At 35.3% G+C, this 12,577-nt stretch overlaps 1 protein-coding gene across 1 annotated transcript in view; it reads right to left on the bottom strand.

Moving 5' to 3' along the window:
• Window positions 1–12,577, bottom strand: part of LOC150095442 (E3 ubiquitin-protein ligase RNF185-like) — a 98,225-nt gene that overhangs the window by 61,719 nt on the left and 23,929 nt on the right. The window contains exon 3 of the mRNA XM_090410761.1: window positions 8,527–8,655. Coding sequence (XP_090266887.1) covers window positions 8,527–8,655 — 129 coding nt within the window. The remainder of the gene's footprint in view (window positions 1–8,526; window positions 8,656–12,577) is intronic.

Consider the following 12,577-nt stretch of genomic DNA (forward strand, 5'->3'; position numbering starts at 1 on the left):
TTGTCTCACACCAGATTTAACATTAAACCATCTTCCTGTACTTCCTTCAATTCTAACTGCTGACTTGCAATCCAAATAAAGACTAAGTATTGCTTGATATAATGCCCCATTGACACCATATAACTGCAGCGTATTGAATAGCTTCTCTCTTGGCTCCTTGTCATATGCCTTTTCCAAATCGACAAAACTTAAATACAGATCTTTGTTATATTCCCATGCTTTCTCGACTATTTGTCGTAAAGTGAAGATCTGATCCTGACAGCCTCTATTTGGCCTGAATCCAGCTTGTTCTTCACCAAGCTTTTCTTCCACAATTCTTCTCAACCGTTTCTCAAGTATACTTGCATAGATCTTGCCAGGAACACTCAGTAGGGAAATACCTCTGTAATTCTCACATTCAGTTTTATTTCCCTTTTTATATATGGGTACTATTAAAGCTCTACTCCAGTCATCGGGAGTTCGTGCCTCTGTCCAGGCTTTTTGAACTATGCAGTGCAGCCACTGTAAGACTCTTATACCACCATACTTCAGCATTTCTGGTCGAATATCATCTACTCCTGCTGCCTTTCCACATTTCAAGCCTTTGATGGCTTTTTCTACTTCAAGTATGGATATGTATTCCTGACTGCATGCCTGGTCAGTGTTTTTTATCACTGTGCTGTCATCACTGCTTGTTTCATTTAGCAGTTTTTCAAAGTAATTACTCCATACTTCAAGGATATCTTTTTCTCCTGTTTTCATTTCACCTTTACCATCTCTAATTCCTTTTACAGCACTCTTTCCTCCATTCCTAAGCTTCTTCAACAACCTCCAGAATATTTTGCCACCTTCTTGATATTTATTTTCTATATTCTTGCCAAAGTCCTCCCATGACTTTTGTTTAGCTAGTTTTACACACTGTTTAGCTTTCTTACATTTGTCTCTGTATTCTGTAAGAGTAAAAGCTGACTTATTTGCCAGGAACTTTTGATATGCTTTCTTCTTTTCCTTCACTGCCTCTTTAACTTCCTGTGTCCACCAGGGAGTTCTGATTTTTTTATCTTTGCACACAACCTCACCACATGCCTCTCTGGCAGAATCAATCAATGTTTCCTTCAGAGTTTGCCACTGAATCTCCAAGGTTTGATTCCTGTTCTCAAACTCTTTCATTTTCTTTTCAATAATATTTCTGTATTTTAGTCTACAGTTTACATCTGAGAGCTGCTCAACTTTTATTCGCTTTAAAACTTTCTTACATGTTATTCTTTTCAATATAAAATTCAATTTTATCCTGCTCAAGACTAAATAGTGATCACTTCCAATTTCAAATCCTCTGTACACTCTGGTGTCCTGCACCAGGGAGAAAACATCACTATCAACAATAACATAGTCAATGAGACTTTTCTTATTCCTAGCCTCTTCTCTCCATGTGAATTTGTGCACATTTTTATGTTGGAACATGGTGTTAGTAATAACCAGTCCATGTCCTGAGCAGAAATCCAACAGATATTTGCCATTATTATTAGCTTTGCTCTTTTCTCCAAATTTTCCCAAAATATTTTTGTATGTCTCACAATCATTTCCTACTCTACTATTTAGATCCCCAACAAGGACCAACTTTTCCTTTTTCATTGTGTCAGTTGCTTTTTCTAAAGCATCAAAAAATTCCTCCACTTCTACCTTAGTAGAACCTTCTGTGGGACCATAGGCACAAATAAGTCTCATTGTCCAGTTCCCCATTCTCATATTTGCCCACATTACTCTACTTGAGACTGACTGCCATTCAAGAAGATTAGCCTCGTATTTTGTGTTGAATACTATGGCTACTCCTTCTTTTCCTTGATTGTTATTGCCTGAATATAACATTTTGTATTTATTGCTCAGAAAGATCTCACCAGTTTTGGTCTTTTTTGTTTCAGTCACCCCTATTATGTCGATCTGGTACTTATCTAATTCCTCAGCTAGCTCCCTTTCTTTGCCATTCAGGCTTCTTACATTGATAGTACCGATCTTTAACTCTGGTGATGTTGAGTTGGGGTTTGTTTTCAGATTTGTTCCAGTAGCTGACTTTTCGCTGTTCACCCTGGTTCCCTGGCGAAAACAACGGGGGCCTTGTTTAACCGGGTGACGCCCCAGCCGGCATGAAATTTTGTCATGTTGTACCATCATTTTTTATTTTGGTTTAACCAATAAGAATACAATTTGGTCGGCTAAATCCCAAATTGCCAGCCCATCCTCGTTCGTTCAGTATCAAAGTAGATACCCAACAGGGTGCACCACGAGAAGGTGAGGATTGGACATTAGGTCAGAAGCCCTGATCGGTTCTCCGCATTCCTTTAAAGGCTATGTGGAGGTCTCCTCTCAGTTATACAGCTTTGACCCTTAAGCACCCCCTAATGTATATCTTTAATGTTAATTCTCATCCAAAGAATTTTATTAAGAAGGTCAAGCACCTTTTGTCTACTTGTATATGAGATATATATGACTTCTGCATTACTTCAACTTTGGTATCTCTCTCCCAGGTCTGGCTCCCACTGAAGAGACCTCAATAAAGGTTGAAACTGGTCTGGGTGGTGGCCCTTCCTATTATGCATTACATTATACACGCCTGAGAGTGGATGGGGGGTGCTTTGCATTATGGGATACATACCAAGGGAAGTGATATGAAGTCATTAGCCTCTATATACCAGTAGCTCAGATGTTAATATATTTCACATGCAAAACTTTGTTTTTGCTTACTTGGGATAAGGATTAAAACCAAGTATAAAATTTCTTGGTATCTTTAACATACACACATATATATATGATCATATATATATATATGATCATTATATATTGTTAAATTGTGAATGAAGATATTCTGTATATTATAATACTTCATTCGTATTTAACATAATCCACTATGTCATAAGCAAGACTTGTAAATATTATTTTTGTTGTTAGTCTCTTGCTTGTAATATATTATTCATATAAATGCTTTGAGTTTTGTTTGTTATTAATTAATTATCTAATCTTACAATATGTAATAGTAATAAAAAGACTCTATATAAAAATGACATTCATTTTACTTACTTTATTCTGTGAAATTTATTATAAGAAACTGTGTGTATAAATTTAAATGTACCTTATGTGAACCGTAATATATATATATTTTTTTTGTTACTTCTATAAGTAAAGGTAATTTTATGGAATTCTACTGATGGGATTTGATTGACTACTAATGAAGAAATGGAGTTTGTTTTAGTTAGCTCGTGCTGAGAGCGTTGGCTACTGTGTAAAGAGAAAGGTAAGAGTTATCCTTTCCATAACTTGTAAAGCAATATCAGTTAATTCCGTCAGATATATTTTGACCTTAGCTGTGGTGTTATGTCAATCAATGGTCAGAAGTTAGATGTACTGAAGTACTTTCCCCTCGAAACAATAAGTGTTATGTTGTTCCATTAAGTGTTAACTGACTGAGAAAGAATATAGTGTAGCCTGTCATAAGATCAGTTGTTTGGAAGCTTTAACTTTTAAGAACTAATCTCAACCTGATTGACTGAGCATAAAGAGCTGAAAAATGAATGTTTGATAGTTAATAGATTGTAATTATTCAGAATACTTTAAACTGAGTTAATATATTTATGATATGATTCATCCAATTGGATACAGAGAACTATGTGAAAGAAATACTAAAGCTTTAGAATTAAGAAATGTCAACATTAGTCATAATCCACAAACCTAACCTAGAAGTTATTAATATCTGAACATGAATTCTTGTAAATATTTAATTGGATAACTTTCTGCAGATAGTTATACTTATATGTTTATATTGTACCATTCCACATTAAATGTTTTCTTTTGTTGAGTTAAACTTGGTGTTTGCCTGATTTTCTTTCATTGCACCACTCATAAAATTAATCGGACATTTGTGGAAACCTTGAATGCTATTTACAACCTCGGTCTGAAAATAAAGTGATAATATAAATATAGTTGATGATTGATTCTTCTATATTATTTAGACTAATCTGAATATAAGGTGGTGCAGTATAATATAAATTTCTTTATATTCAGATAAGCATCAATCAACAACTATTGAAGAAAGACGGAATTTAAAGAGATAAGAATAAGTTGAACAAACCAACATAATTGGAATCAGCTAGGTAGGATGTTCCAACAATGTATATATCATCATCATCATCATCAGCCATTATCAATCCACTGCTGGATGAAGGCCTTTCCAAGATTACTCCAACACTCTCTGTCCATGGCTCTCCTTTTCCATGTCACCCCTGCAAATCTGATGATATTATCAATCCACCGTGATTTAGGTCAGCGTCGTGGACGTTTTTCCTCTCGTGGAATCCAGTCCAGTACTTCTTTTGTCCATCGCTGATCTTGTCTTTGGGCAATATGCCCAGCCCATTGCCACTTCAGATGTTTCACTCTTCCTATGATGTCAGAAACTTTGGTTTGATTTCTTATCCATGTATTCCTTTTGTGATCCAATCTTGCGATACCAAGCATACTTCTTTCCATACTAAATTGTGTTGTTCTTAATTTTTGAATTTCCTTTGCATTCAGTGTCCATGTTTCATAGCCATATGTCAGTATAGGAAGAATACACTGGTTAAAAACCTTTCTCTTCAGGCATAATGGTAGTTGGCTTTTGAATACTAATGTAATTTTCCAAATGCTTTCCACCCAAGCATTGCACACCTTTTAATTTCATGCATGATATTTTGTTCCATCGATACCTATTGTCCTAAGTATATGTAATGATCTACTTGCTTAATTTCCTCATTATTGATTTTTATTATTTCTGGTGGGACATAACTATTGAACATAACTTTGGTCTTCTTTAGGTCTGCTGTTTTGAATATTTCTTCTAGGCACGCTGTGAGTAATTTTGGAGATATTGTGTCACCCTGTCTTATACCTTTCTGTATTCCTATTCCCACAGTAGAGATGTTTCCACTGAAATGAATTGCTGCTGTGGTTGGTGTATGCTGATTTCATGGTTCTGATGTAGAGTTCCTCCACTTGTTCGTTTCGTAATGCTTTAAGTATTGCACAAGTTTTAAGTGAATCAAAGGCTTTCTCATAGTCAATAAAACCAAGACATAGTGGTAATTGATATTCATTACACCATTCAATAATCTGCTGTACAACTTGAATATGGTCCACTGTACTAAAGTCCCTTCGAAAGCCTGCCTGTTCTTTTGGTTGTGCTAGGTCCAGAGTCGCACAAAGTCTATTAGCTAAGACTTTTGTAAACACTTTGTAGACTGATAGGTCGGTAGTTCGTCAAGTCTTCTATCTCACCTTTTTTTATGTATCAGAATTAGGGTAGCCTTCTTCCATGTTGTTGGTACATCATTTTTCTTCAGGCATAAAGTAAATAGTTTTGCTAAGAGTTCGTAGATTATTTCTCTGCCTGTTTTTAGAAGTTCAGCTATAACTCCATCCTCACCTGCAGCTTTCCCATTTTGGAAGCTTTGGATGCTCTGCATAACTTCTTCTGGTAGAATATATGGTACTTCAGCTGTGTTGTAGTTGTCATCTTCATTTAATTCATCATCCTGGTAAAATATTGAGTAGAATTCTTCAATTCTTTTTGCTATAGTATATCTATCTCTGGTGATGGTCCCATCTTGTAGTTTGACTGCAACCATCTGTTTGCTGTATAATAAATTTAGTTTAATCCTTCATCCAAGTGTGAGCAAACAAAGTTTGCGCCTGAAGTATCTTCAGGACTAGGGCAAGGTGATACAACACCAGGGCAACTCGTTGCAAAGGTGGAGAAAGATACCAACACTCCTATCTCAGTATCTCCTATAATGCAAAACACATCTCCTTGCGGATATGTCTAATGTTATGCATTAAAGGAAGGGCCACTACCCAGACTAGTTTCGACCTTTATTGAGGTCTCTTCAGTGGGAGCCAGGCCACAGTGGAAATAATGCAAAACACATCTCCTTGCGGATATGTCTAATGTTATGCATTAAAGGAAGGGCCACTACCCAGACTAGTTTCGACCTTTATTGAGGTCTCTTCAGTGGGAGCCAGGCCCCAGTGGAAATACCAGGCAGAAGCATTAGCAGGTCATCTCTACCTATAGGAGTTGCTCAATAAAGGTCTCTTCAGTGTGCGAAGAGACCTTTATTGAGGTCTCTTCGCACACTGAAGAGACCTCAATAAAGGTCGAAACTAGTCTGGGTAGTGGCCCTTCCTTTAATGCATAACATTAGACATATCTGCAAGGAGATGTGTTTTGCATTATAGGAGATACTGAGATAGGAGTGTTGGTAGCTTTCTCCACCTTTGCAACGAGTTGCCCTGGTGTTGTATCACCTTGCCCTAGTCCTGAAGATACTTCAGGCGCAAACTTTGTTTGCTCACACTTGGATAAAGGATTAAACTAAATTTATTATACTCTAACCAAGTGAAAAAATAAACTTTCAACATCTGTTTGCTGCTCATCAATTGCTGTTTGACTTTTTTGAGACTATGGTTGTTTTCAATTGTTTGTTGTATGAATTTACAATTCATACAACATATATATATATATATATATATGTGTGTGTGTGCACTTTAGAGTGCTCTTTATATACTATATCATTATATCAGGAACATAATGCAATTGCTGATCATGATTCTCTTACTGCTGCGTAAGTTTTTTCGTTCCAAAAATCAAGATAAGTGGAAACCCCACTGTACTACATGGAACTGTTGCAAATGGGATGGACTATTTTTGCAGTTAGGATTAACAATGAAGAATTATCTTAACCTCATCAGATATGACTGAATTAATTTATTAATTTACCAAAAATATGACATAAAACCAAATTCAACTCAAATACTACCAACTATGTTATTACCAAATCTGGAGAGCACCATGATGGGACATCCCCCCCCATCATAATTTGAAGTGTTTTCACAGTTAATTGTAGTGGCTTGTGTTCTGCAATACATTTTTTTTGTGCTCTGAGTCAATATGATAAACAATTAACACAGCAGTAGGCAATATTAAAGCCTACTGCTGTGTTAGTCTTAGTTCCACATGGACTCTTAAAGCTCCAGCTGTTCAAAGAGAACAAAATGTGAACAGAACACTTTCATAACACTTTCATGATAACGATGTTATCCAAAATCCATAACTGAAATTTACTTCCTACATTACATTAAAATTGCCATATAAAGAACAGCTACATTAAGAATAACACTAAACTATAGCTCCATGTTATTGCCTAGGAGGAATCATTTTTTATATCAATCCCACCCATTTACAAAATGCCAAAGAACTTATAATTCATTAATTATGTGTATATATGTGTGTGTGTGTGTATATATATATATATATATATATATATATATATATATATACAGGGTGTTCGGGATAAATTTGACATATTTATAATTAATTATATTTTTCCGTAAGTTACATGTATTAACACACACTTCTCTTCATTTAAAAGTTTGGACCCTTCTTCATTCACATACAAGATGTCAGAAAGGATGGATAGCTGGAACCCACCTGAATCATGGAAGAGAATAACTTGTATCATGATGATTCGTGCCCGCCATCAAAATAAGGATATTACGACTGCTGCCCAATGCTCCCTGAATACAGTAAAAACAATCAGGCATGAACTAGAGACTTGCAATGGTGACTACGAGGATGTAGCAAGAAGAAAGATCCCTAGCAGACGATCTGATTGCGTTCGTACAGCAGAATTCCTCGCAAATCTGCAGGAACAGGTGTTGAAGAACCCTGGCATTGGAATTCGGGCTTTGTTCGTGGAGTTGCTAACTGTAGTCAAGCCCTGGATAACAAGGGTAGCCAATGGTAGGCCGTATGTATGGCAGCAGGATTCGGCCCCTTGCCACACTTCTGGGAAAAGTCAAAAATGGTTGTCTGAAAATTTCTACGACTTCACCAGTCCAAATGTTTGGTCTCCAAACTCCCCAGACCTTAACCCCATGGATTATTTTGTATGGGGCGCAGTTGAAAAAGACACCAATCGCACTTCCAGTAATACAAAAGCCCAGTTAATGGATAAAATTAAAACAGTTTTTGCGGCCCTTCCCAGGGAGACTGTAGCATCAGCTTGTTCGAGGTTCCGAAGCAGAATTGAAGCTGTGATCGATGCTAATGGTGGTTATTTTGAGTAAATCTTGTTGATAGTATTGTAATTAACTCTGCCTGTAATGTTTTTTTGTCAATTCATTAAATTTAATAGATACAAAGAAGATTTTCTTTTTCCTTACGAAACTGTCAAATTTATCCCGAACACCCTGTATATATATGATCCAGACATGAAAAGCCACAAGACTCATAGCACATTAGTACCATGCGTGGGCAAGATGGAAAGGAAAAAAGGAGGAATCTGTTCACATATTGTTCTCTTTGAACAGCTGGAGCTTTAAGAGTCCATGTGGAAAACTAAGACTAACTACTATTATAATGAAAAATGTCAAAACAGACCTGATTAATATCAGCAATGGAAACATGAATATTAAGTTCTTCTAATACAGAAAACAAAAAGTAAAAAAGAAAATGAAAACCTTGGATCTTGCATGGTACCTCCTCTTCCATACAATGGAATAACTTTGTCTTTGCTTACTGCAGCTTTGCATACAGGACACACTTGTCTAGCACTTCTTGTTTCTAGCCACTGATGTAAACATGGCCAACTACAATAAATAAAAATAGTTATCTCTGTGTTTTATTTGATCACTTCTTAAATATTAAAACTGGAGCTTTTTGTAAAATATATACAAGAATTGTCTACAAGTTTCACCAGCTGTTCTGTCTGGCTTCTGCAGAACATGTGTAACGGTACAAGGAACTAACGCTTGCTAGTAAAAAAGAAGAATGGAGTAACACAGTCCAAAAATTAAACTGACGCATAACATCATAAGCATGGAATGTGGTGTATCAGCCATTGTTTATTGAGCACATTATATAGTTTTTAGCGAAATGAAATTCTGGTAAGCTGAGCGAACTTATTAGGCTTTTCCAGATGTCTTTCAGAATCATTCCTTGATTTCTGTTTAGATTTTCTCCAGAGTGGAGTATAACCACGGCTTCTTTGAAGTTTCTACATCAGAAATATCCTCTTCTATATAGGGCATGGATAGCCAAACTCCTTAAGTCTTTCAATGTCAAAGTTGCTCTCAAACTTGTCAAGACAATATGCCATATTTTAAGATCACCAAAGGACATTAATGCCTTCTTCAAATACGCTGATGTATACAACATTCCATGTTCCTGAGGATTAAATTACATAGGGCAAACATCGAGAAGCCTGGAAATTCGGGAAAAAAAAAAAAAAAAAAAAAAAACATGTAAGGGACATGAACAACAACAACAGAATGGATACTTTAGCATTAGCCGATCGCTTCTCGATCTCTAACCATACCATTGATTGGGATAAAAGCTCCAAGCCCTATACAGAAGAGGATTTTCAATGTTGAAAGTTTAAAGAAGCCATGGTTGTACTCCGCTCTCGAGAAAATCTAAACAGAAATCAAGGAATGATTCTGAAAGACATCTGAAAAAGCTTAATAAGTTCGCTCAGCTTACCAGAATTTAATTTCGCTATGCTAAAAACCATATAACGTGCAAATAAACAATGGCTGATACACCACGTTCCATGCTTATGATGTTATGCATCGGTTTAATTTATTTGACTGTGTTACTCCATTCTTCTTTTTTACTACCAAACGTTAGTTCCTTGTACCGTTACACATGTCCTGAAAAAGTCGGACAGAACAGCTGGCGAAACTTATAGACAATTCTTGTATATATTTTACAAAAATCTCTGGTCAACTAATAAAGCCAGAAAAAAAAAAAAGCTTCAGTTTTAATAAGAATAGTTATAGTAAAAAAAAAAAAAAATACACACACACACACACATATATATATACGAGGGTGGCCTGAAAAGTTCTCGGCCTAACAATGAAAAAATAAATTTATAACTTAAAAATTATTATTATTTGGCTTCTAGATGTATTCAACATAATCTCCCTTAAGACTAATACATTTATTTCAGCAATGCTTCAGCACCATTATCCCTGTAATGGTTCTCAGTAAGATCTGCAAAATACTCCACTACAGCTGCAATCACTTCTTGATTTGAAGAAAACGCTGACCAGCAAGGAAGAGTTTTAAATTCTTTTACAAGAATTTTATAGCTGCACGATACTCAATTTTATCCATTTCAAGGGATACAGACAACACTTTTGCTTCAGACAGCTGTATAAAACAAACTAAGTGATAGAATGACTTGCACGTTCACATGGATGCTTATGACAGATGTACCAACATAGAAAAAAAAAATTCTTGCTGATAGTGTTGCCATGTATGGTCGAGGCCAAGAACTTTTCAGACTACCCTTATATAAAATGAGACAATTAACTTTCCAACTAGAAGGAAGAGTGCTGCCATTTCTCTAGCACTAGACCACCACTTCAATCTGTTAATCCTTTTCAGGAATAAACTCCTGTAAGGGATTAACAAATTAATAGTGTACCGTTCCAACAAATGATGCTTCCTCAAACCCAGAGGAGTGCAAGTTTCATACAAAAATTAAAACTATGCATGCAAATGCATTTTAATATCAATTTATTCTTATTTTGAGTTTTTTAAAACTGCTTGTTTTCACAATATCGAACCTTAGCATTAGTAGTAGAAAAAATAAATCAAATAAAAACAGTAGTAGTGGTAACAAAATGTGCGCCATATTCAATAAATGGAATCAAGTTTTACATGAGTTTTGATTCATCAGAAAGAGCAATTTAATCTATATATATCATGTATAATTTTTCAAGAACAGAAAATTTCTACAAGCTGATTAACACTGGTTAAAATGAAAAAGAGTATTATCAAAAAAAAAAAAAGAATTAGTTGTTGAAGTAACTCAGTTTCAACCTGAGAGAGTTATGAAGTAGTACATATCATTTATAGATTATTTGCCAGCTGGTTATTATTCCCATCTGTCATTTCTATCGTCAGCATTTTCTATCACTCAACTATAGAAATATACTACTGATCTCTCTTGGATATTTTCCATCACTGATCAGTTATTTCTTACCTCATTTAATGTTTTTAATATTGTTCCAGATATTCAAAAACATACTTCATCTTTAGTATTTATATCAAAATTATCATCACTGATTTCTGTTAGTGGGTTACTTAAAGGTCAAAGTGTAGATAACTGACTAAGGCTTCTAGCACAATGTCCAATACTCACCTCATGGTGTACCCCCTCCCCCTTAAACAGGTATCGATCTGGATACTAAACTAATGAGGATGGGTTGACATTTTGGAATTTAGCAAAACAAATTCTATTCTTACTGGCATAAACCAAAACACAAAACGATGGAATTTCATGCTCTCTAGAGAGTTACCCAGTGAAACAAATAACCTGCTGTTTTTATTAGGGAACTAGAGAAAACAGTGAAAAGTCAGCTACTGGAATAAACCCCACAAATTCCAAATCACTATCAGCAGAATTCAAAATTGGCACCAAAACATAACAGGCATCAATAGAAAAGTGGGACTTGCAGAAGAACTAGAGAAGGTCAACATAATTGGTGTTAACCAAAACAAAGGAGACAAAAACAAGTGATATTATTTTAAATTAGAAATACAAGATGTTATAAAGAGGCAATAATGATTAGCAAAATTAAATAATAGCTATAGTATTCAACACTAAATATAGTATTCAACGAGGAAAGGTTTCTTGAATGGCTGACAATATCAAGCAGAGTGAGGTAGGCAAACATCGAAATAAGAAATTGGGCAATGAGACTGATTTATAATTAAGGTCCCATAGAGTTCTACTAAAGAAGAAGTGGAAGAATTCTTTTGAGGGACTAGAAATGGCAGTAGGCACAAAGAAAAAGGAAAAGTTTGTCCTTGCTGGAGATCTGAACAGCAGAGTAGAAATTTGGAGAAAACAGCAAGTTAATAATAATGGTAAGTACTTACTGTATTTCTGTTTAGGATGTGGCCTAGTCATTACTAATTCCACATACTAGCATAAAGATGAGCATAAATTCACATGGAGAGAAGACACAAAACAAGAAAAGTCTCATTGACTATGTTATTGCTGACAGTACTACTTTCACAGTGGTTCAGGACACAGTAGTATACAGAGGATTTGAAATAGGAAGTGGTTACCATTTAGTTTTAGTAGGGTAAAACTAAATATCATACTGAAAAGTAAAAAGTTTTAAAAATAATGAAAGATGAGATGTTTTCAGAGGGGAACTGTGGACTCAAATATATAAATATATGAAAAAAAAAATCAAGACAAGAACTGAATCTTGAAGAATCACTGGGAAACTGAAGAAAACATTGATTGATTCAGTCAGAGAAGAATATGAAGCTGTCATCAAGGATAGAAAAATCATTACTCCATGGAGAACTACTCGCATGTTAAAGAGCCAGTCATGGAAAAGAATAAAGCATATTAAAAGTTTCTAGTAAATAAATCAGTGCAGACTCTCAGGGAATTCAGAGAAAAAATATTAAGAAAGCAATGTGCAAAAGCAGCTTGTTTTAAAGCTGGTAAGAATATAAAAGATAAATATATGGAGGTGGCAAAGT

The sequence above is a fragment of the Typopeltis vanoorti genome, chromosome 20, assembly GCF_054136105.1.
Source record: "Typopeltis vanoorti isolate ZY-2024b chromosome 20, IOZ_Tvanoo_1.0, whole genome shotgun sequence".
In the NCBI taxonomy this organism is placed as follows: domain Eukaryota; kingdom Metazoa; phylum Arthropoda; class Arachnida; order Uropygi; family Thelyphonidae; genus Typopeltis; species Typopeltis vanoorti.